The 26,580-nt window shown below is 38.9% G+C and overlaps 1 protein-coding gene across 2 annotated transcripts in view; it reads left to right on the forward strand.

Moving 5' to 3' along the window:
• Positions 1-2,158, forward strand: part of DGAT2 (diacylglycerol O-acyltransferase 2) — a 53,682-nt gene extending 51,524 nt beyond the window's left edge. For both annotated transcript variants that reach the window (XM_074216908.1, XM_074216909.1), the window contains exon 8: positions 324-2,158. In XM_074216908.1, the coding sequence (XP_074073009.1) occupies positions 324-478 (155 nt within the window). In that variant the 3' untranslated portion in view covers positions 479-2,158. The remainder of the gene's footprint in view (positions 1-323) is intronic.
• The last annotated feature ends 24,422 nt before the right edge of the window (positions 2,159-26,580 follow it).

Genomic DNA, 26,580 nt, shown 5'->3' on the forward strand with positions numbered 1-26,580 from the left:
GCAAAGTTCTTTCCTCTTTCTGCCCTCTTGTGGTTGTTGGTATTGTAAAAGAGATTAATTGTGGAAGGGATGTTGGGGGGACGGTGCAGGATCTGTGGGCAGGAGGTGGCCTAGCAAATCTTTTCACAAGATACCTGATAGAGGGCAGCTGGGTGGATAGAGCACCAGCCCTGAAGTCAGGAGGACCTGAGTTCAAATCCAGCCTCGGACACTTAATAATTACCTAGCTGTGTGACCTTGGGCAAGTTACTTAACCCCATTACCTTGTTAAAAACAAAACAAAACAAAAATAAGATACCTGATAACAATCTTTCTTTTGACAGTGGGTGAACCAATCACCATCCCCAAACTTGAGCACCCAAGCCAGAAGGACATCGACCTATACCATGGCATGTACATGGAGTCCCTAGTGAAACTCTTTGACAAGCACAAAACTAAATTTGGTCTTCCTGAGACAGAAGTTCTGGAAGTGAACTGAGTGGACTAGGCTGGTGGCAGGCAGCCAGCAGCCTCCCCCTTGGGGGAAAAGTCAAGCTCAAATCATTTTTCTACCAAGTTCTCAAGTGCTTTTTGTTCTGTAAATTTGGAAGCCTCATGGGTGTCTGTGGGTTATTTAAAAAAAATTATAATGACAAAATAATAATTTCGTTAAAATATTACAATGTTAGGTCTTTTTTCAGGAAAAACAGTGAATGTATCCAAACTCTCTTGCTTCTAGTCCATCTCACTCTGAAGAGCTGATTATCTTTCTGGCTTTTCCTCATATTTCTCAATCCAGTCCCTCCTTCTATCATCAAAATCCAAATACAGTCACCAGGACTGTATATGAAAGTATCCTGGATATGAAATTAGAGGAAACTGGATTCAAATCCAAGCTCTACAATGTACTTTCTGTCTTATCTTGGGGAAGCCTGAGAATCTCATAATTCTATAAAGTTTCACTCTAGACCTAGAAAAACAATTTTTTCAATCCCACCACAATCTTTTTGCCCTATCCCTAACCCTGGTATATTCACATTAATGTGGACATGTCCCCCAAGAGCATGATAGTCCCTGCTACTGTCTGATTCTAAAGCAGGGAAAGTGAAGAGACTAATGCAATCCAGCTGCCACTGACCCTGACCTATAATGAACAAGTGTAATGGGTCTTTGTGTGATTTCATTAACCAAAGAATTATCTTCCCAAGCTAGAGATGATAGCATATAGGAAAGGAAGTTACTGATATTTTATCTTCCAGTTTGAAGGAGTGGGACTGGACAGGACCAGAAAACTACCTTCTACTTTTTGAGATTGTTTTTTTTTTTTTTTGCATTGTCCCCACCTTCCCTCCACCCCCAGATCTTTCTCTGACTCATAGACTGGTGGAAACACACCGCCTCTCCTTCCAATCCCACATTCCCCTTTGTTAAATATTTCTCTTTCAATTCTGAATGTCACAGGAAACCAGGCCTGGTATGAAATCTCCTAACTTATTTCCTGGTGACCCTGGCCTTCTCATTCCACAGATTTAGGCCCCAGTTTCCACTTCATTAAGCAGAGGATAGGGACAGAACTACAATTGTGGGATTTGTGAGCTCCTTCTTGCCTGGGGAAATGCAGGTCAGCTCTGGTAACCTGTGTGACCTGAGTGAAAAAGTTAGTAAGTTGAAGATGTGGATGAGATTCCATGTAGAACCATTCCCTGGGTCCAAGCCAGGCCTTTTATAACAGCTAAAAGTGTGGATAGTCCCCTCTCCCACTTCCATGTCTGAAAAAAGCAATGTCCTCCATAAGGGAGCATTGCTCCCTTTAGGGCCTGACCCTGAAGGCCACAAGCTAGGGGTGCCCCAAACCTCACACCAGTGTCTTTAGCTATATGTGTGATCATGGGCAGGTCACCTCCCTTCCTTGGGCCTTATTTTTCTGCTATAAACGAGTATGATGGACTATTTAACCACTAGGTTCTCTTCCAGCATCCATCCCTATCCTATGCTCCTCTCATCCATGTGCCTTTGCAGAGCGGGGGGACCAGAGATGCCTTCTCACATCCCAGCACCTTAAGGCAAAATGAGCCTATATGTATATGTTCTCTCTTCATGTTTCTCAAATCATTGTACCATATTGAAACATTTTGTACAAATTTATAGTAATAAACTTTGGTTGGGACTAGTGTCTTTCCTTTGGTGTTTAATCTTTGTCTCAGTAGATAAGGAGGTATTGTGGCCTAGTGAGAGGAAAGAAAGCTAGGAAAAGAGACCTCTAGGCGGTGAGGTTGGATCCTGGGTTGGGGTACAGATAATGCATATTTCTACAAGATTTTAATGATTAGGAAATGCTTTTCTAATCAATCTTGCAAGGTAAGTTGTACAAATGTACTTAATTTTACAAATGAGGAGACTGGCTCAATGAGGATAAGGTTTACTTATTGCTCAGGAAGACCTAGCTTAGAGGTGGCCTTAGGTTCCAGCTCTCTTAAGTTTAAGTCCAAATCCAGCCTCAGACACTGTCAGTGTGACTCTAGATGGACCATTTAACCCAAGTTGCCTCAGTTTCCTCATCTGTGAAAGGAGCTGGAGAGGGCAATGACAGACCACTCCAGGATCTTTGCCAAGAAAACCCCCAGATGAAGGTCAGACATGACTAAAACACTGAACAGAAAAATGCTTTTCTTTCTCCCTTTCATCCCTGAAATGAGATGCTATCCATAAAAGCCCTTAGCCTAGTCCTGGGCTTAGAGTAGCTATGTTATTGTCTATTGTCTCTTCTCACCCTCTCCAACACCCTTTCCATGTGTTCCTTTCAGGCAACCTTCCCTGATTAAGAGAATTAAGAAACACACACCCTCCTCCCTGGTTATCTGTCCTAACCAGGAACTGAATATCCTTGTCTTTCAGAGCTGGAAGGGATAGTAAAAACCATCTTATCCTACCAAGGAGGAATCCAAGGCCTCCAAAAGAAGAGCGACTTGCCCAAGGTCACTGAACAAGTTTGTGGCAGATTCCAAGTCTGCTGAATCCCAGACCAAATGTTCTGTACTGTGATCTGCAGATTATATTTGAGAGCAATGGTCCCTTTTCCTATAAAGGTAGTTTAGGCCCTGGGATGAAAAAATTTTAGTAGTGACCTAATGTTTACAAAACACTTTACTTACAACCTGCTAATGAGGAAGGTGGGGCAAGTAAGTATTATGCTCTTTATACAGATTAAGAAACAGGCTCAGAGAAGAAACTGTCTATGGGCATCCCAAGCTGTTAGAGATGACCCTCCAACTCAGACCAACTTTGAAGATTCAGGGTTTTCCCCAGGACCACCAAAGTGTCTCTGCTTCTGGAGCTGAGGGTCTCTTGGGAATTGGGGGCAAGGATCCAGGCATCATTCAATAAGCTCTTAAGTGCAAAGGAATGGAGATCTAAAAATATAAAGGGGAAACAGTTCCTGCCCTTAGGGAGTTTACATTGATCAATAGACACTTGTCAAGCAACTGGCATGTAAGAGGTGAAGATACAAAGAAAAATGGGGTCGTATACCCTCCAGGAGTTCCAGCCTAAGAAGAATATGCAGGCAAGCTAGATCATCACAGTAGGAAGACACCAGAATTAAAGGGAATCGGGAAAGGCTTCTTGTAGAGAATGAGATTTTAGTTGAAAAGTGAAAGATGCCAGGAGATCAAGATAAGGAAACACTGAGTTGACCAAGAGAAGGTGGAAAGTGTGTGCCACTGGATCAGTTGTGGAGCCCTTGGGGGCTGGGGAGAGGTGTAAGGTGTGAAGAGAATGGAAAAGTAAGAAAGGGCTGGGATATAGAGGGCAGAGAGTTTTATATTTGATCCCAGAGACAAGAGATCTCCACTGGAGTTTGAATATAGGGAGGTGACAATTAGACCTCAGCTGAGAGGAGAATTGAACTGGAATAGAGATTAGAGGCAGAGAGACCAACCAGGAAGTTGTGAAAGTCCAGGTGTGAAATAATGAGGGCCTATGCCAGAGTGGTGGCAGTGACAGAGGAGACACACTATCTGATTATGAAAACTGGGGTGAGGGAGATGAGACAAGATGACTCTTATTTGAGCTTAGGTGACTGGGAAAATTATGGTACCTTCCACAGTAATGGAGAAGTTAGGAAGAGGGAGAAAGATGAATTTAGTTTTGGACATGTTGAATTTAAGATCTGTGAGATATCCAATTCAGCATGTCCACTAGTCAATTGAAGATAGGAGACTGGAGGCCAAGAAAGTGATTAGAGGTGGTCAAATAAATCTGAGAATCATCAGAATAAAATAGCTAATTCCAGTAATTGATGAGATCATCAAGGTAAATATAGAGGAAAAGGTGACAAAAGCCAAGTACAGAATCCTGTGAGACACTCCCATTAGTAAGTATGATCTGGATAAAGAGTGGTCAGACAGGTAGGAGGAGGACCAGGAGAGAGTGGCATCCCAAAAACCTGGAATATCCAGGAGAAGAGGATGATCCTAGTGTCAAAGGCTGCCAAGAAATAAACATGAGGATTGAGAAAAAAATTGAATTTGGCAAGAGATGATTGGTAACTTTTTAGAGAGATGTTACAGTTGAATGTTGAGGTCAGGAGCTAGATTGTAGAATTTAAAAGGGAGTAGAAGTCAGTGGAAGCATCAATTTATAGCCGCCTCAAAGAGTTTAGTCAGAAAAAGAAGAAATTTAAGGTGATAGGGATGGATGAATTAAATGAGGGTTTTTTGAGAATGGGGGAGATGTGAGCATGTTCATAAGCATAAGGAAGCAGTACATAGACATAGTAAAAATAATAGAGTGGGAATGACAGAAACAATTTAATGTAATGGGATTAGTCGGTGCATGAAGAGGATTTACTTTGGCAAACAAATTATATATATATATATATATATATATATATATATATATATATATACTTAAACCTATATAACATAAAATTAAGAAAAGACAATCTTAAGAGGGATGAGACATGGCTATGGATCAGGAGAACCTTCATGTAAGGTAGTATTTGAGCTTAAGTAAAAGGAAACCAGGAATTCCAAGAGGCCAAGGTGGGAAGGGAGAGCATTCTGAGCATAGGAGACAACCAATGCAAACCTCCATGAATAGAAGTATGGTACTCAAAAGGTGCCATGGGGTAGATAAAAGGGGGATAATAAAAGTGTAAGACTAAAAATGGTTGGAAGTGATCAGGTTGGAAAGAGCTTTAAATGCCAAAACAGAAAATTTTACATTTGATTGTAGAGGAAATGGGAAACTTAAGGATTTTATTGAATTAGAAGGTTATAGAGATCAGATGATTTCAGGAAGATCTCTTGGATGCCTATGTGGAGGAAAATAGATTAAAGAAAGGAGAGCCTGAATGAGAGAGGTTAAGTAAGGAGGCCATTGCAACAGCTTAGATGGGCAGTGAGGAGGGTTAAGTTCGAGAGGCATCCATTGCAGGTGTTAAGGAGAGGACATGTGAGATGAGATGTATGAATAGAAAAACCAAAATGTGACAACTGATTGATTATATCAGCTAGGCAAGATGAAGAGGCAGGGATGACACCAAGGTTGTGAATCTCAGTGACTGGGAAAATATGGTGCCTTCAACAACAGTAGAAGATTTCAGAAGAGGTGTGGGTTTCAGTAGAAAGTCATATTCTTATTTTGGACATGTTGAAGTTTGAGATGGACATAGGACAATCCGTTCAAAATATCTGTTAGGCAGTTCATGACGAGGGCTTGAAACTCAAGAGAATAATGCTAGAGATGAATGGATGGATGGATGGATGCGAGAGAGGAAGAGAGATGATAAATTTGAAAGTAGTCAGAATAGAGGTAGTAATTAAATTTATCTATTTTTGTTTTTTTGCAAGGCAATGGGGTTAAGTGACTTGCCCAAGGCCACACAGCTAGGTAATTATTAAGTGTCTGAATTCAGATTTGAACTCAGGTCCTCCTGACTCCAGGGCCAGTGCTCTATCCACCTAGTTGTCCCCAGTAATTGAATTTAAAAAGAGAAGAAGGCCAGGATGTACATAGCACTGTTAAATATGATAGGCATTGTGATGAGTGATCTGATAGGCAGACAACCAAGAGAGAGCAGTGTGACAGATAAAGAAGAAATAAAATATCCAGAAGAAAGCAATTAACAATGGTAAATGCTACATGGGGGGTATAGATGAAGACTGAGAAGAGATCATTAGATTTGACATTTAAATTATTGTTAGATTTGAAGAGAGTAGTTTGAGCCAAGGGATTAGTCTGGAAACTTAAAATCCAGGGTTTAGAGGATAGGGAGGGGTGGGGGAAAGTAAAGTGAGCCAATGTAGATGTCTTTTTAAAGGAATTCGAATAAGGAAGACAGATATAGAACAGATAATGGATTTGATGGTATCTAGAAAAAGTTTGGCTTTTTTTTAAAAAAAAGATGAATCAGACATATTTATAGACCTCAAGGAAGAAAACAGAAAGTGAGATACTGAAGATAAGTGAGAGAGGGGGAATGATGTCGGGGGACAATCTGGAGAAGATGGGACGGGATGGGTCAAGTGCATTCAGAGGAGATGATCTTGGTGAGAAGGGTCTTTTCATAAAAGACTGGAATAAAGAGAAAATGGTGAACAACATTTTCAGGACTGTGAGATGAGGAAAGGAGAAGCACTTTGAGGTTAGCCTTGTTTTTCTTATTAAAGTATTAGGGGAAGACCCCAATTTGGAAGGGAAAGGAGTACTTTAGGAGCTTGAGAAAAGTAGAAAAGATTTGGAATAGCCATAGTAATGGGTAGGAAAAAAAATCGACTCAGGAGGAGTAGGATTACTTTGTTGTGGTGAGGGGTCAGGTAATGAACATAAAGTACAGTAGATCCAGTCAGTATGATTTTGTGATTTCCTCCAGTTCCATTCAACATCAAGTGAGTAGGCAGGAAGAAGGAGGATGGGGGAGTTTATAGGCCAAACAAAAAAGTCATTTTAAAGTATAATGTAGAGTACAACCATTTCACCAGGAACTCAAGATTGGAAGGAAGGAGAATGAAACCTGGGCAAGAGTGATGACCTGGTAGTAGTTGAGTTTGTAAGGACTAGCAGCCTCTATGAAGATGGAGAAGGTTTAGGATGAGTAAAACCTAGGGAGAGATGAAAAATTAAGAGATTGTAATCAGATAAACACAAAAGTAGAATATTTGTGGGCAATATGAAGATTAAAGCCTTGACCATCCCTATGTATGGTAAGTAGATGAGAATTAGTAGATTGAGGAACTGGAAAATTAGAATATTTGAATCATCTTGGTTGCATTTCTTCCAACTCCAATCACCAGAATGAGTAGAAAATAGAGGAGGCATATGACTGGAGTGAGCCAGGAAGGGTTGAGGGGTTATAGTACCAGTTCTAAAGTGGTCATATTTAACCCCTGTTTTGTCACAGACCCCCCTTTAACATTCAGTCTGATAAAATTTATGGACTCCATCTCAGAATTATGCCTTAAAATGTGCACAGTAATATACATAGGATTACGAATACAGTTATCAAAATATTTTTTTAAAACAAGTTCACTAACATCAGATTAAGACGTTCTATTCTAGAGAATGACATAACTGGCTCATATATCACTTTATTAGACTCATGGGAACCCAAGATTTTGTGTCTCAGGTTCCTGATCCTCTTACTTCTCTATTTTTTAAATAACAATAAAATAGATGATTCTTTCCATAGAGATCTAAGGAGCCTCAGGCTTAAGGAAAGCCAATTCATTCAATTAGGTCCTTGCTGATCTTAGAAATTAGGGTTAGGGTTAGGCAAAAGATTGCAAGTAGCTGAGAAATAAATGTAGGGCATGTAGACAATCATTTTTTAAAATAGTGGTATCATTCATTTTTTACATCATTGTTTTCAAATACATCCCTTCCCATTTCCCTACCTCTTAAGTTGTCCCTTGTAAGAAAGAATAAAAAGAGGGAAAAAAGCAATTTAAAAAACCTAACCAGTACATCAGTGGTCTGATATCATATGCAATATTCCACACCCAGAGTCCCCCAGCCCTTCACATAATAGAAGGAAGTTTGGTTTCTCATCTATTCCAGGGAGCACTATTTTTTTTTTAATTCAAAACTGTGTCAGCAAAGGAGTAGAGTCTGACTTGAAGGAGTAGCAAGGTTAAGAAAAGGGAGTGTTGATATTTTTGTTTTGTTTTGGGTTTATTTTTTTTTTCAAATTGGAGATGCCTTGAGCATGAATCTATGATGAAGGGAAGAAAATAATAAAAATTGAAGAGGTTGAAAATGCAAGAAAAAGAGGGAATGATTGATTCAGCAAGATCCTAACAGAATAATTAAAGGCTACATGTGACTGTGAACTTTTGAGTATGCATACACATTCTTAACCCTAACTCCCTTGTCTCTTGCCACTTGAACTAGATTCTTTTGGGGGAACAAAAATTACTGGGGACTTTAGACTCAAACATTTCTTCTTTCTTCTGTGAAAGAAAAAAATAGCTAAACATTTTCTAAATTATGATAGTCGCAGGTGAGTTAGAGCAGGATGATCACAAACTAGTTGACTCAAGGTAGGTGTACTTGGGATTGTAGTGGGGATTGTTTTTTCAGGCATAACTTGGAATAGATGACTACTAAGGTCCCCTTCAACTCTTGAATTTTGTAATTCTGTCATCCTTACTCCAAGCCCCAAAATCCAGATCCTTAAAAGATCTCTCACTAAATGCTACCTTTCCTATGGGTATTTGTCCTATCTCTCTCCTTTCCTTCCAGGCTAAATTCCTTGGGAAACCCTTCTACATTCAGTACCTTTAGTGCAATTTCTCTCTTCTTCTAAATTGTCTGCAGACTGGCTTCTGACCTCTTCATCCAACTGAAACTGCACTCTCCAAAAATCCCCAGTGATGATCTCATCTCCAAATAGCATGGACTTTTCTCAGTTTTCATTCTTTCCCATCTCTCTGCAACCTTTGACAATGCTGATCACCTTCTCCTGAAGATTCTCTCCTGGCTCTCCTAGTTTAACAAACTTTCTCGGTCTACCTTTCCAGTGACCTCATATTTTTCTCCTCCATGGAGTGACATTGGCCTTTTTACTATTCTTTGTACACTACACTCCATCTCCTGACTCTGCCTTTTCATTGTCTGTCTTCCATGCCTCTAATTCTCTAATCCCTCCCTCTACTTCCTGGCTTCTCTGGTTTCCTCATCTCCAATTCCAGCTTCTTCAGGAAGCCTTTCTGAGAGTCTTCAATTCCCCACACAAACACATACATACTATTGGTACTTTCCCACAACTTCATCTCTGAGATTAGCTTCCACCTAGTTTGCATATATCTTGTAAAGACATTTATTTTTTTGTATGCACTTGGAAGTGGTGAGTAACAGAGAATACCATTGACTTTTTTAAAAAATATTTTATTTTAAAGTTTTTCTACTTTCATTCACATGCATGTGCATATTTTTAAGTTACATGATTTCCTTTCAATGGCAACATGGTTATAGATTAGTCATTTTTTGTATGAGGAATGAGGATTAAGGAAAAAGAAAGAAATCCATGAGATAAGAAAGAAATAGATAAGAGAAATTTTTACAAAGTGAGTGTAGAGGCAGCTAGCACCAGCCCTGGAGTCAGGAGGATCTGAGTTCAAATCCAGCCTCAAACACTTAATAATTGCTTGGTTGTGTGACCTTGAGCAAGTCACTTAACCCCACTGCCTTTCAACCCCCCCCCCCCCAAAGTGAGTGTAGTGTTCAGTCAGATTCTATAGGGGTTTTTTTTGTTTTGTTTTGTTTTTCTTCCTCTGGATGGGGATAGTATTGTCCATAGCCAATCTCCTAGGGATGTCCTAGCTCTGAACTGCTGAGAGGAGCCGTATCCATCAAAGTTCGATTCACAATATTCTCTTGGTTCTGCTCCCTTTGCTCAGCATCAGTTCCTGTAATTCTTTCCATACCTCTCTAGAGTCCAACCATTTATGATTTCTTATAGAACCACAGTATTCTATAACTTTCATATACTACAACTTATTTAACCATTCCCCAATTGATGGGCATCCCCTCAATGTCCAGTTCTTTGCCACTACAAAAAGAGGTGCTATGAATATTTTGGGACATAAGGGACATTTCCTATTTTTTAAGATTTCTTCTGGATATAGGCCTAGTATTGGAACTGCTAGGTTAAGAGTATGTCTGGTCAGTTTTATTGCTTTTTGAGCTTAGTTCCACATTGCTCCCCAGAATGGTTGGATCACTTCACAACTTCACCAACAATGCATCAATGTCCCAATCCTTCCATAACTTCTCTGACGTTGATTGTTTTCCCTTTTTGCCACCTTAGCCAATCAAGTGTCATTGAATTTTGAGATTGGGCATGACCTATATCAGTTGATTAATAGAAGCCTGCCAAAAATATGGCAAAGGCCTGCTGTTGTGATGGTGAAAGTGCTAGGATGCAAATTATTTGGTTGAGTAAGGAAATGACACAGATCTGTGCTTAAGGAAAATTATTTTGGCAGCAATAAGTAAAATGGATTGGAGGCAGGGAAGTCAATTAAGGGACTGTTGCAATCATCTAGGCCAAAGGTAACAGGGACTAAAACAAGTTAGGGAGCCAGTTCAATCAGCTAAACCAATTGTTAAACTTTTAGCATGAGCATTTGAACCTCAGAAATTGGAAAATGCAAAAAATCAGGACTTGATTTCTTTTTCTGCTAGATTCCAAAAAATCATGTTGAAAATGTTAATGATACAAATTAAACTTAAAAGTTTTTTTGTTGAACATAGCCAGGACACCCCTGGCCTAGTAATGCAGAAGCTGCATGAGTGTAAAGAAGGCAGCATAGATGAGAGGTATTGTAAAGGTAGAAATGGCAAAATTTGACAATTGATTTTGTTGGTTGAGGCAGAGGGAAAGTCTAGAATAATCTTGAGATTACAAACTTGAGACATTAGAAGAATAGTAATATATTCAACAGAAACAGAAGTTTAGAAGAGGTGAGGGTTTGGAAGAAATGGTTATTCAGTTTTTAAATATTTTGAGTTCAAGATTTCTGGAATGTCAGATTTGAAATGTCCAGTGGGCAATTGGTTATCTGGGGCTAAAGCTCATAGGACAGTATCATTGGGTTGGCTATATAGCTCTGGGATAAGCTAAACTCATGAGAGTTAATGATGATTTTACAGAGAGAGAAGGAGGGAGGTAGGAATAAAAATAGAGGTAAAGGGAGAGGGAAGGGGAAGAACAAAAGGGAGAAAGATAATATAGAAGCAGCAGAGGTCTCAGGACAGGTTAGGAGGCATGATATGGATAATGGACCAGCAGAGAAGACTGAAAAGGAGAGGTTATAGAAGAGAAGAATTCAGAGATAGAGTTGTGAAAAACCTAGAGGTTAGAGAATACACTGGATGAAAGTGTAGTCAAACAGTCAAATGCAGTAGATTCAGTTGAGTTATGAAATTATAAATCATAATGCAAAAGATTGAAGAGTGATTGAGAAGGGAGGCAGAGTATATCAACTTTTTAAAGGTTTTTGAGAGGAAGAGAGGAGAAATAGAGGATGATAACTCGAGGGGCTGGTAGGGTCTAGTAAAGATTTTTTTTTTAAGATGGAGGAGATTTGGGGATTTTGAAGGTAGTAGAGAAGTCACTTGTTTAGGGAACAGTTGAAGGTTCAAGAGGGAAGAGGAATGATTAATACAGTTTGATGGAGGAAATAAAATGAGATTAAGTGAACATGTGGAGGGATTGACCTGGGCAAGAAGGACTTCTTCTTTGCTAGTTACTAGGGGAAAGGGTTTCAATGGTTCAGTGTTATCCCATTATACACATGTATAATGTGTAATGTACAATTGGTTGTAGTCTTTCTGCAGGTACAGCTATTCTTGATGGTTCAGGTCTACTGCTGTCCCTAGCCCTAATTTTGTTTTCCCAAATTGATCCTATAGATTTTCATTCCTATTATACCAATGATAAGTTTTTTTCTGTAACTAGTATTTTGTTTTTCCAATTACTTGTAAAAGATAGTTTTCAACATTCTTTGTTTTTTTTAGTTTTTTTTGCAAGACAAATGGGGTTAAGTGGCTTGCCCAAGGCCACACAGCTAGGTAATTATTAAGTGTCTGAGACCGGATTTGAACCCAGGTACTCCTGACTCCAAGGCTGGTGCTTTATCCACTACGCCACCTAGCCGCCCCTCAACATTCTTTATATTATTTTGAGTTCCAAATTTTTCTCCCTCTCTCCTTCCCCTCTGCCCTCCCCAAAGCAACATGCAATCTGATATAGGTTACATATGTGTAATCATGTTAAACATATTTCCATATTAGTCATCTTGTAAAAGAAGGACAGAACAAAATGAAAAACCATGAAAAGAAAAAAAAAAGTGAAAATAGTACACTTCAATCTGCATTCAGATTCCAAATTCTTTCTCTGGATGTAGATAGCATTTTCCATCATGAGTCTTTTTGGAATTGCCTTGGAATTGTGCCAAATACTACCACTGAGCTCTGATAAATAAAAAAAAAAGATAAAACAGTCCCTGCCTTCGAGGAGCTTAAATTCTAGCAAGAGCTCTCCTTGGGTGCATCCACCCCTAATATTTTGACTTTTGATCATCTTTATGTGTATTTGCTCCTTTAGCACATTCCCTAGAGCTGACTTCTTTGACTCCAGTATCTAAGCTTTTTTCAGTTCTGATGGAAGGGGTAGATACTCCATGGTTAAAACAAACTTAGCAAGGTCTCCTTCAGCACTGTGGCAGCCTGTGCTAGAGTGGATTCATGTCCCAGTGTGATGCTAAAGCTTGGGGTCATATACAAGATTTCAAAGAAGAATTAGAGGAGTTATTTAATACTGAGAGCAACAGGTTTTTACTTGGCAGATCTTAGGAAAGGCATTTTAGGACATCTGGATGGTACGGTTTGAATGCAGAACTTGAAGTCAGGAAGACTCATCTTCCTGAGTTCAAATCTGGCCTCAGTCATTTACTAGCTGTGTGACTTTGGGCAAGTCATTTAACTCTGTTTGCCTCAGTTTCCTCATCCATAAAATGAGCTGGAAAAGGAAATGGCAAACTACTCCAGTATCTTTGCCAAGAAAATCTTGGCCTTTTGGTTTCATTTGATGGAATACAGTGTCTCATAGATTCATTAGTTTCTATTTGTCCAATTCTAATTTTTAGGATTTTATTTTCTTCAGTTAGCTTTTCTGTTTCCTTTTCCAGTTAATTTTATTTTTTGCTGAGTTGCATTCCCTTTCCTGTGGGTCAATTTGAGTTTTAGATGAATTGTGTTGCTTTTCCAGTTGGTCAGTTTTATTTTTTGAAGAGTTACATTCTTTTTCCACTTGGTTATTTTTATTTTAAAGTAGTTGATTTCTTTGGTCAATTTTTCATAATTTTCCTGCATAGCTCTTATTTCTGTTTTCCATTTTTCTTCTTCTTCTCTTCTTTTTTTTATGGTTTTTTGTTGTTGTTGTTGTTTTGCAAGGCAATGGGGTTAAGTGGCTTGCCCAAGGCCACACAGCTAGGCAGTTATTAAGTGTCTGAGGCCACATTTGAACTCAGGGACTCCTGACTCCAGGGCCGGTGCACTGTGCCACCTAGCCACCCCCTTCCTCTATTCTTTATTGTTAAATTCTTTTTTAAGCTCTTCTATGAGGTTTGGGATTTGAGTTCAATTGATAGATTCCTTTGAGACTTTACATGTAGGTAATTTGTCATTGCTTTCTTCTTCAGGGATGGTTTGTCATCTTTTAGGTTTTTTTGCTCATTTTGATTGTTGAGCTCTGCTCCTGGGGTTTAGGAGAATATAGTTCTGTGGGGGGGCTGGGGGCTGAGCCCTGACTTACTTATTGCTGACCAAGATGTTGTTGCCTATGTATAGGTTTGTTTCTTCCTTTATGTCCAGTCTCTGTCTATGCAGTAGTTTGTTCTGAACCCAGTCTCATCTGTTGCCCCAATGTTCCCAGAGTTCAGACCTTGTCTGGGGCTGGAGCCCTCCCTGCTGGCTTGCTGTCTAGCTACTGAGACCTGTGTTGCTGACTAACTGCCAGGAGCTGGTCTGCATTTTGGCTAAAGCCTCCCCTGGCTTTCCCATTCTCCCCCCCCTAGTTTGGCTTTACCCCACCCCCCAAAGAGACAGACCTTCACTGAAGATACACTACAATGTCTACAGTTGAAGACTTGTTTCAATCTTTTTTTTTTGGTGGATCCATTACTTTAATGTCTATGTAGAGACTTCATTTAACATTTTGTAAGGAAGATTTCCAGGAACATGCTAGCTTCATGCTGCCATCTTGGCTCCTCCCTGGAAGTTACCAAGAAAACTTACTCTCAAGGACCCCATTTGAGGATTTTTTGGCATAGACACTGGAGGGGTATACCATTTCTTTCTCCAGTTCTTTTTAGGGATGAGGAAACTGATATAACAAGGTTAAGTGACATTTCCAGGGTCACACAGCTAGCAATTATCTGAGACTAGATTTGAATCCATGAAGATGAGTCTTCCTGACTCCTAGCCAGGTATCCACTGCACCACCTAGCTGCCCCAAAACAGGTAAGAAAACTGAGTAAACGGGGTTAAGTGACTTGTCCAAGGTCATATAGTTAATAAGTATCTAAGGTCAAATTTGAGCTCAGGTCTCCCTGACTCCAGACTGGACACTCTATCCACTGTATCACCTAGCTACCCCTAAATATACAATCACTGTACTCTTAATTCCCTTTCTCTTCTTTGCCTTCACTATTAAAGAGTTGGAATGCAATTCAGTCTCCTTTTGAGTTTCAATCAGGTGAATATCCTATACAAACTGTTTATTTGCATAGTAGCTGTCCAGGTTCCCTTAAAATTTGAGTAGGATAATATGGGCATTTTTATCTCCAAGGTAGGTGAAAGTCTCCTTAAACTAGTAGGTACCTCCAATTTTTTTGTGCTATATACTTGCCAGTCCTGCATTTTGGGGGCATACTCTAAAAATGGTTCTAAATCTTTTCTCCTCAGAATCTAACTGTCCCTCAGAGCCTCAACCCACAATTTTTGATCCTGGAACCAGATAACCATGGGGAAAGGACTCAGAAAGAAAGGAGAAGAGATGACATCATAACTTTTTTGCACTGCCTATGATTATCTTGTGTGAGGATGGTGCTGAGAGGGTAGCTATTGAAGCATACCCCCACACAGAGAAGTTTCTGTTTTGGAGAAAGAATATTCTGAGATAAGCCCAAAGTAGAGGATTGGGAGGGCTAGAAGAATAAGCATTCTGTAAGCACCTTCTAAATTGCTTACTCTAGTGAAAAACCCCAATGGCCCTTGGCTATTATGATATAGATCATATTTCCTTCAAAATAGCCATGATGTTTTGGGGTGATACACCTGAGGCTACAGTTAACTTTTCTTGAAGCTTGCTTTACTATATGAATCCTTCTTTCCAGAAGACAAGAGAGAGGAAAGTTCTACTCAAGTATTCCTGCCACAATCTCCATAGTCCATCCTTCATTCTCTAGAAAAAAAAAAATTTCATTTTTGATTGTTTTAGAGTGTTCTTTGTATCTATGGTTTTACAGTAGAATATCCAACACATAGCATAACTGCCAAATAAGAGGATTGGGGGGGCTAGAAGAATAAGCATTCTGTAAGCACCTTCTAAATTGCTTACTCTAGTGAAAAACCCCAATGGCCCTTGGCTATTATGATATAGGTCATATTTCCTTCAAAATAGCCATGATATTTTGGGGTGATACACCTGAGGCTACAGTTAACTTTTCTTGAAGCTTGCTTTACTATATGAATCCTTCTTTCCAGAAGACAAGAGAGAGGAAAGTTCTACTCAAGTATTCCTGCCACAATCTCCATAGTCCATCCTTCATTCTCTAGAAAAAAAAATTCATTTTTGATTGTTTTAGAGTGTTCTTTGTATCTATGGTTTTACAGCAGAATATCCAACACATAGCATAACTGCCAAATAGTCAGCAGTATGAAGTACATACGGTGCTTAAGTACAAATGGGAGATATGGTTTTAAAAATACTTAAATACAAATTTGTGACCATACAAATTATCATTTAAACCAGAAGGCCTTAAAGTTTCTCTGCCTCCTTGGATCCACACCAACTTATTTTCCCCAAACCATTAGAATAAATAAATTGAATCATCATCAGTTCAATTATGTAAATAATGATTCACAATAAATTGAATCCCTTTTTCTAAGAGTTTTTCCTGGCTTCTCTATCTGGTCTGGATAAAAACAACAGGAATTTCTTAAAGGTCAGTGGACCAAAATGGTAAGTATAGTCTATAGTCAGTGTTTCCATTTTTTGTTAGGACATACTTAGATCACTTTCTTCAATTGGCTGTCTGGGACAAGCAGGAGAGCTCCCCCCCAAGAACATCGGACCAGACTCCTTTGAAGAAGGTTTGCTCCCCTCGTCTTTAACAATTTTCTTCCAGCAGTGAATTGTCCACATGTGCATGATAACAGCTCCTTTGCACCAGGGCTGCATCCTCATTTACTGCTATACCATATCAAAAGGAGGGGAGACAGCAGTCACTGTCTGTACAATCATCAACATAATCTGGGGGATCTGGGAGCCTATCTTCTGCTCAGTCATAGATTCCAATGTAGGCTGCTCCATGGATAATAATGCGCTCCTCTGAGACATGGAAACCTTGCTACAGCCACAAATTCCATCACACTTGACTTTCACAAAGCAGTCTCTCAAACCTTTGAATTCTCTCTCCGTGCCAGATTTCCCAAAGTTAGCTGCTAAGCTAGTTGTCACAAAATCCAAGGGACAGACAAAGCAGGGAGTAGAGGTTCCAGTTATACCACCATAGGCAAGATTACCAGCAAAATACCTCCCAAATTCTGCATACTTGTCCACTCTTCTCCAAAACACCTGCTTATACTTACTTAAAGACATAGCTAAGGGCCTGGGTGGGGAAAGATTTGATGGCAGTTGCTAAGTTACTCCCACATTTGTTCTTTTGGAATTTGGACTATACTATCCATTATGCCTTTCTACTGTTTCTTAGCAGTAATGTGTTTGCTTGCATGCAGCACTTGCAGTAGTAGTCTGACTCTTTGGAGGGGAGCTGCCCAGTCTTGCGGCTTGCAGCAGTGATACCACCAAGCCAGGTAGCCCTTAGCAAAAGTTACAGAGGGGACAGGTGGTGGAGTTGGAGGCAGAGAGCCAATAGGAGAGGGCCAAAAGCCAGAAAACACATTGCTGTCTGTACAGTAATGAAAGGTGTCAATGTGTGGGGTTCTCAGGGAGGCAGAATAGAGACATCTCTAGTGTCTCCTCCCCCACTCTCCTCCAAGGGAGACTTTCAGTCCTAGCAGAAAGGGGATGAGGAGCCCACTACCAACAACAGTAACCAGCTGAAAGAGGAATACCAAGTTAGAATTATGTCTATCTGCTCCTTTAAGTATTATTAGTCTAGAGAATGTGATTTTAAGATTCAGTCTAAACTGATCTCTTTCAATGGAGAAAAGAGAGACTCAAGTCTTAACTCCCTTTCCATCAAATACCAGTTCCATGATAAACATGCACAGAAAATAGCAAAGAACCCCACTTATCCAAGCCAATAGCAAAACAAAAATCAGTGAAAGTATACATGGGGGAATATAGGCCAAACAAGGAAAAAGTGAAGGAGCTCTCCTTGGGAGTGAGATATATTAACCAAAAGAGAGATTCCCAGATAACACTTAAAGGGGGAAACTCCCTGAAATCTTTTACAAGTTGTGGATAGGGACTTGATAGAGACTACCAGTTCTACTCACATCAACTTCTTCCCAAAATCTTAATCTCCTGACAGAAGCTTGAAGTTGGCATCATCCATCTTCTCTCTCAAAGCTAAAAAAATCAAAAGAACTTTCCTTCCTTTCTCCTTCCTCTCCTCCCTTCCTTCCCTCCTCCTTCCCTCCCTTCCACCCTTCCTCTCTCCCTCCCTTCCCTCCTTTCCCTCCCCACTTCCTTCCTTCCTTCCTTCTTCCCTCCTTCCTTTTTTCTATCTCTATTTTTCTTTTTCACCTCACCCCCAACCCTTATACAGACAATCGGCATTGATCCTGATGAGTAGGACTCAGGTTACAAATGAATCTCAAGTCTAAGGATGTGGATTACCCCATCCCTGGGTATCTGTCTAGGACTTTAGAAATATCCCCAGTTTCAGGAAGCTCATGTAGTGCAGCAGTTGTAGTCTTTCCTCCAGAACACCTTACCTTGCTGAAGAATTAATCTGGTGACCCAAGTTTTCTTGTTAAGTCAAGAGCTATTCACATAGCTCTAATGAAAATCATACCTCAAATAAAACACACACACACACACACACACACACACACACACACAAAACAGTTCACCACATTAAGCAATATTGCTTGTTTTTATAGTTTTTTGCACTAAATTGAGAAAACAAAAGAGGGGAATTGGAAGGTAAAAAAGGATAGTATAGAGTTGAACCAGCACAGCTCAATGATTTAGTTTGTAGTTGGAACATTCTAGGAAAAAGTTAACACTAACAAGAAGATTGATCAGGGTGTGCTTTTCTGATTAGGGTGTGTTCTGCCTAGAGGCAGTAAAGTTTCCATGGGTTAGGTATTTCTCATAGACCTTCAGAGTAGTAATATCTCTGCAATAACCCAAATCCTAGAAATATGTAACTAATTAGGCCTATAATCCTGATCTCATAACCCAATAGTCTTTATCCAATATTCAAATCTGGCCTCACTTATAAACTGTAAATCACTTAACTTGTCTGCCTCAGTTTCCTCAATTGTATAATGGGGATGATAATACTTACCTCCTGGGGGGGTCAAATGAGATAATATTTATAAAGCACTTGGCACAGTGCTTAATAAAGCTTAAGTAAGAGTTGAATAAAAGCTTATTCTTTTCCTTTCCCCATTTAGAGAGTCCAAGGCAGATATTAAGGTCACATTCATGGTACTTTTGTCATAATTTACTGATACCCCAAAATAAACAAGCTATTTCTGAAGGTTCTTCTGCATCTTTGTTTACCAGGCCTCTGATAACTAAGCAACTATTTTCACTGCTTCCCTCCTACATGAAACGTTACAAAGCCTGTTTGGTTCATGTCTTATAACTTCCAAGGGATTCTGACCAGACTTGGACTATGGTAAATACAGAAAGTCAGTGTTTTGCATTAAAATCCTGGACGTCATCTGAAATGCAACTCCATTAGAGATCAGTGTGACACAAAGGGTCCCAGTGCCTTGGGTGGGGGGGAAGAGGATTTATCACCTTACTATGTTATTGCCCTCATACATTCCATAAGATCCAGAAACTTCATTGTATGGCACATCTTGGGCATTGGACCCAACTCTTCATGCAAGCAATGTTGAAAAGGCTTAAAGGAAGGACAAATAGAATTCCTCTCAGGGCTCATAGGAAATATGAGCTCTGAGCAGCTGGGGTAAACAAGCTTTTCCCAAGAGACTTGTATCACCCTAGTCAGTTTGGCTCATGTCCTAGATAGGGCTCCCAGCAGTCGGTGCTTCTCACATTCAGCCATAGCACCCACTGCCATGCTCTGAAGCTCCCAGAAATTAAACTGGCTATTCTTTTTTTGTTGTTCTGTTCAAAAATATGTTTTATTGGGGCAGCTAGGTGACGCAGTGGATAGAGCACGGGTCCTGGAGTCAGGAGGACCTAAGTTCAAATCCAGCATCAGTCACTTAATAATTACCTAGTTGTGTGATCTTGGACAAATCACTTAACTCCATTGCCTTGAAAAAACTAAAAAAAATGTTTTATTGATGCTATTATTAAAACATTACATCTCATGATGCTCACTCCTCTGTGCCCTCTGCCTTATCCCTCTTCCTTTCTGAAACTACTGTTGCTCCTGGAAAGAGTATCTCAGTCTGCTCCCTGGAGATACAGTCAACATCTCGATTATGTTCTAAACTTTGGCTATCACTTGCCTATATGTACTATTTCCTCCTATTTGAATTTAAGCTTCTTGAGGTCAGGGATTACATTCACTTTTGTCTTTGTACCTCAGGCCTGAGTATGCCACATAGCAAGTGCTTAGTGCATTTTTAAAATTCATTCTTTTCTCCCACACCCTGGAATCACCACTTTTCTTCCCTGAAAATTGAGATTCACCATCAATCCTCTGAAGTTAAGATCAGCAATTTAAATCCACCTGAGTTTGATCTCTTTCAGGGTTGTTCCTCCTTATGTTGCCACAGTCACATATCTTGTTCAGCTGGCCCTGTTTCCTTTACTCTGCAACACTCCACATAGATTTTCCCAAGTTTCTTTGAATTCTTTATAGTTATCATTTTTTGTGACTCAAAAGCATTCCTTCACATATCACAATTTGTTCAACCATTGCCCAAACTTTACTTCTAGTTCTTTGCTATAGAAAAATGATGCTGAAAGTTTCTTGTATCTTTGGGACTTTTTCCATTGTCTTTGACCTCTTTGAGCTATATGTTTAGTAGTGATATAGATAAGTCAAAAGTTATGTACATTTTAGTGATTATTCTAGTTTGGTAGTAAGTTGTCTTGAATGGTTGGAAAAATTCACAGTTCCATCAACTGTGCATCTGTGAAATAGTCTTCCCAAGCCCTGCCAATATTTATCATCTGTTATCTTAGAAAAATCTTGTTATGGATTGTATTTCTTTTATTAGAATGGAAGTCTTTCACACAATTGTTGATCATTTGCATTCCTTCTTTTGAAAACACTAGCTCCCCTTGGTTCTTGGCTCAATACAACAAGAGTAATCACTCCATTGTTTCAGAAGACACAGGCTTGTTCTATGTTATACCTCAAACATATTATAAGGTCACTTTTTTATTGTGAGCAAGAACCAAACTGCAGGCAAAGTTGTCAGAATGAAAAAGTAAAACCAAAACCAAAACCCTGGTCTTTTAGTATGTCTGAGATATAATGCAAAGGAGGTCTGTGTCTTCTGAAACAGTGAAGAAATTCTAAAGTGGCAACTCTTCTCATATCTAAGATAGTATCTGACATCATTGTTCAGTTGTTTGTGTTTAACTCTTCATGACCCAATTGGGAGCTTTCTTGGCAAAGACACTGAAGCAGTTTGCCATTTCCTTCTCCAGTTCATTTTATAGAAGAAGAAACTGAGACAAACAGGATTAAGTAACTTGCCCAGGGTTGCACACAAATCCAGATTGGATTTGAACACAGATCTTCCTGGCTCCAGGCCCAGTTCTCTAATCCCTGTGCCACCTAGTTGAACATTTCTTCCCAAGCTCCTAGATAGTATGTTTTCTGTCCATGCGACACTTCCTAAAAGTCTCGAAGTTTAGCAAAAGCACACTTCCAATCTTTCCAAGTTCTTTTAAATGTAAGTAGGTTAAGTTTATTAGATGTATCCATATGAAAAAATGCTCTAAATCACTTTTAATTAGAGACATGGAAATTAAATAAATTATTAGGTTCTACTTCACACTCATCAGATTGACAAAGATAACAAAAGAGGAATGTTGGATGGTCTGTGGAAAAATTAGGCACATTAGTGCACTGTTGTAGAGGTATCAAATAGTTTAGTCATTCTGAAAAGCAATTTGCAACTATACCCCCAAAGCTATTAAATTACTACTGAGCTGATACTTCAAGGAGATCTAAGAAAAAGGTCCTATATAAATACAAATATTTGTAATAACTCTTGTTACAGTGGAAAAGACCTGTAAAGTAAAGGGGTGCCTATCAGGAAATGACTTGAACAAATTATGACAAGAGAATATAATGGAATACTATTGTAGTTTCTTGTGTTTTTTTAAAATTCAGTTTTATTTTATTTTCAGTTTCAAATTCTCTTCTCACTCATTGAGAAAGCAACAAAAACAAACCCCATGACAAATATATGTATATAATTATATAAAACAAATTCCTGCATTAGTCAAATCCAAAAAAAGAAAGGAAAAGAAAGAAGGAAAGAAAGGAATGAAGAAAAGAAAATATGTTGATTTGTACTTCTCTCCCTCTCTGGAGGTGGATAACATACTTCATCATAAGTCCTTTGGAATTATTAGAGTTCTTAAGTTTTGTAAAATTGTTTGTTTTTGCAATGTTGATCTTGTGATATAAATTTTTCTTCTGGTTTTGCTCATTTCACTTTAGTCTTTCCATGATTTTCTGAAACTATCCCTTGCATCATTTCATACTGCACAATGAATATTTTTGTGTTTCAAGAAATGAGAGATGACTTCACCTAGCTGCCAATCTAGAAAAACTTCCTAATTGTTGTAAGAGCTGTCCCAAATGGCATGATTGACTTTTGGAGGTATATAGTGGGGTCCTTTTTCACTAGATTAGATCTTTAGGAAGGGACTGGACAATCATTTGCATTTTCAAGAAGGATGTTCTTGGTAATTTGGGTTAGATGTCCTCTGAGGACCCTTCCCTCTCAGAGATTCTATGAACCTATAGCAGAGAAAACTAGACCACAGAGAGTTGGAGTGACTGGAGTGACTTGCCCAAAGAGGCTAAGTTGGGACTCTGGTCTCTTTTCTATAACTCTTAGGTAAGTCTGTTTGCTTGTTCTCTTTAGTTCCTAGGAACCTGGTGGAACAAAGTGTTTTAACTGTTACCTTAGTACAAAAGCTAATTCACCAAGAAATGAGAATAATTGAAGTGACTCCCTGCATTAATATAACTCATTGTTCCAAGAACTCAACCATGCCCTGTTTGTTCTAACCTCTCTCTAATTTAGAGAAGGAATACAGATTTATAGCTATCTCTTTTTCTATATCTGGGGGTAGCTCAGACATTGAGAAAGGAAATATCTTCTTTCATGCCAGAGAAGCAGTCAAACATCCATTAGCCCACCCATCCATTTATTTATCAATCTAATCCAACAAGCAGTTTTCTTTTTAGTTTAGTTTTTTATCATGAACTGAATCACCAGTAAATAAAATTGTCAATATGCCAAAAAGAACAAGGAAAGGATTGAAATGTGAACCTTTGAACTTCTCTTATATAGTTTTCTTAAAAGTATATATATATATATATATTGAATTTAATGTATATATGTTTAAAATATACAAAAAGTATATAAAATAAATATATAATATAAAGTTTTATCAAAATTAAATTAAACATGCCTTTGTACTAAGAAACAGAAATACAGAACAAAAAAAACAAACAAAATTCCTACCCTCCAGGAGCTTATAAAATTTTACTGGTGGATATAGCATGCAAACAAATAAATATATATGACCATAAGGGATCTTGAGTGATCAAAATGTTTGATTCCTTATACTTATCATGCTTGGCTGCTCTTCCCTGGATCCATCACAATCTGTAATACAAACTTGTTAATGGAAATGAACTTGTATGTAGGCTATTCCACTTGGATTTAAACAGGCACTAGCAAAATCTGTAAGCAAAGATTCTTTCCAATTATCCAGGTCTTCTCTAATCTCAGTGCCACCACCCTGGTACAGGTCTTCATGATGACCTTCCTGAATTGTTGCATTAGCCACTTGACAGCTTTTCACACTTCGACTATTTCTATCTTCTAATCTATCCCTTTTACCCCTGAAAAAATAATCATTCTTTGCTTAGATTTTGTCAAGTCATTCTTTTCTCAATAATCTTCAATAGTTCCCTATTGCTTAATGAATAAAACTCAAACTAGTTAGCCTAGCATTTAAGTTCTCCTACAATTTCATGACACCTTACCTTTCTAGACATCATCAAAGAACTCAGGAAGGATGGGGCCCTGATAAACCTATACTTATGTTGTTTTAAACTAGCAAACTCCCCTTTCCTTCTTCTCTAAATTTCTGATTTGCCAATTTAGGCAAAAGTCACTTGCTCATACTACCACTTTCTGAATTCCCTTGTCCATCCATTTCCTTCCTATTCCTTTCCAGTTTCTCTCTTTCCTTCCTTTCATTGTGCCTTCTGAGCCCTCCCACCATACCCACTGCCTTTTTAAAGTGTTAACAAAATCCTCTACTCCCTAGATCTCTTCCTTTCTCACTCTTTCCAGTTACTTGTATCTTGGGCAACTTTGTTCTCTCCAGAAGAAACTTTATCCCCTTGCCACTTTTTCCAGGTCTGATTGTTTTTTTCTTTCATGTCTTGACACAGGGGGGCCCGTAAGAAGGGCTTTTTGTTCCACGTTGCCTCCATGTCTTTGGGTGCACAGTTCTTTGTTTGATAACTGTCAACATTCAGTAATAGAGCACCAGATATGAAGTAAAAGTGCTAGGGAAGTGGAACAGTACAGAATCAGAGGTGAGGACTAAAATCTTCAGGGGACAGTTTACTGGGAAGAGCTGGATGTTGAGGAATGCATTGAATTTGTATTAGTTGATCTTAGAGGATGAAAAGGATTTCAGAAATTCCTTATAGAGGGATGTGCATGTGTGTGTTTGTGTGTGTTTGTGTGTGTGTGTGTGTGTGTGTATGTTTTGTCCATGTAGGTTATGTATGTCCACATGGGTCTGTCTAGCTGTGGCTTGCTGAGAGGCATGAATAGATGTCTCTGTCATCCTTCTCTAAAAGAGACTGATTCTTTCCAGGAGAGGAGCAGAAGTTTGGTGTCACCAAGCTAGCTGCACAGTTATCCTCAGAGATGTGGGGTATTGGGCTAGAATTGTTTCTCTCCTCCTATGTGTTGTTAGTCTAAAGGAAATAATTATTTCTGGTCATCATTCCTTAAGGGTAAAAGATGCCCACAACTTATACATCTAAGGGTTGATACCTTTCCCACTAAATGCCAATTACATAAAGATCATACATGGGTGAATAGCTGACAAAAATCAGAGATGTTATACATCCAAGAATATACTAGACAATATCTACTGGGATTGGCATCACACACACAGACACACAGACCCACAGACACAGACACAGACACACACAAAGACAGAGAGACAGAGTCAGAGTCCCAGATCTCACTGAAGGTGAAATTCCCTAAAGTCTCTAAAGTAGTATAGAGGATAAAGGTGTGTCCAAGGTGATAACTCATCCTCATGTTGGCTTTTTCCAAAGTGTTTCTTTCATTTCATTTTTATCAGGAAGACATTTCCTGATATAAATATAGAACTTCATGTCTACTTTCTTTGCACTAAAACTCAAAGACAATGATCTTCCCCATTCTAAGCTCTTCTGAATCTATTCCTCCTGCAGGTACATAGGAGGAGAGTCTTAGGCAAATGGCATCAAGATCCCAGAATTACACTTAAAAGTATCAACAAAACTCAAGTAACCTAGATTGTTGAATTATGGCTAGGGACAGGAGACTTGCCAGGTCTTCTTAAGACATAGTCTTACTCTCTTTCAAAGCTGGAAGCCAGAATCCTCATGACACTCAAGAGCTGATCTTGTTAGCTTCCATGGATTATCATATCAATGATGATAATTCCCAAATCTAGCTCTAACTTCTTCCTTGAATTTCAGTCCTGTACATCATCAACTACCTTTTAAATATTTTGAAATGTTTTGAAGCTCAACACCTTTGGAAAAAAAGTTCAGTATGTTTTTCCTCAAACTTATCTCCATTGCATTCTTCCCTTGTCTTTTACTTCTCTTCTTCTTGTCACTCATGTTCACACCTTAGGTGTCATCCCTAACTCTTCACTCTTCATTGCCCTACAGATCCAGACAGCTGACAAATCTTGTCATTACCCCCACCCCTAATATCTCTCAAATACATTCTCTTTTCATTACTCACACAGTTGCCCCACTATTGAAGCCCTCATCAACTGATTTGTTTTTCTGTCTTAAGAGTTTTTGATTCTAATATAGCCCACTGTGGTTATTCAGTATTGTGCCTGACTCTTCATGGCATCGTAGCACACTAGGTCCTTCTATCCTCCACTAACTCTCTTGAAGACTGTCCAAGTTCATGTTCATTGTTTCCATAGCACTATCTATCTATCATCCTCTGCCTTGTTCTTTTCCTTTTGCCTTCAATCTTTCCTAGAATCAGGGTCTTTTTCCAATGAGTCTGTCTTCTTATTACGTGGTCAAAGTAGTTAAGCTTCAGCTTCAGCACTTGACCTTCCAGTGAATATTTTGAATTAATTTTTTTAAGTATTGACCAATTTGCTCTCTTTGCTGTTTAAGGACTTTCAAAAGTACAGCACCAACACAAAAATGGAAAGCATTGATTCTTTCCTTATAGTCCAACTCTTACAACCATACATTGCTATTGGAAAAACCATAGCTTTGACCATATGGACCTTTGTCAGCAAGGGAATATCTCTGCTTTTTAGTGTGCTGTCTAGATTTGCCATAACTTTCTTTCCAAGGAGGAAGCATCTTTTAATTTCATGGCTGCAGTTGATGCCTATAGTGATCTCTAAATCCAAGAATATAAAATCTGAAACTGCTTTTATTGCTTCTTTATCTATTTGCCAAGGAAGAGATGGAATAGTTGCTAAGATCTTGGTTGTTTGGGGTTTTTTGCGGGGGGAGGGATGTTAAGCTTTGAAACAACTTTTACACTCTGTTCTTTCACTCTCATTAAGAGACTTCTTAATTCCTTTTCACTTTCTGCTATCTGAGTTGTATCATCTGCCTATCTGAGATTGTTGATATTTCTCCTGGCAACCTTAGTTTCAGCTTTTGATTCATTCAGCCTGGTAGTTCAATAATGTACTCTACTTAGGAGTTA

The sequence above is a fragment of the Macrotis lagotis genome, chromosome 1 (assembly GCF_037893015.1).
Source record: "Macrotis lagotis isolate mMagLag1 chromosome 1, bilby.v1.9.chrom.fasta, whole genome shotgun sequence".
Lineage (NCBI taxonomy): Eukaryota > Metazoa > Chordata > Mammalia > Peramelemorphia > Peramelidae > Macrotis > Macrotis lagotis.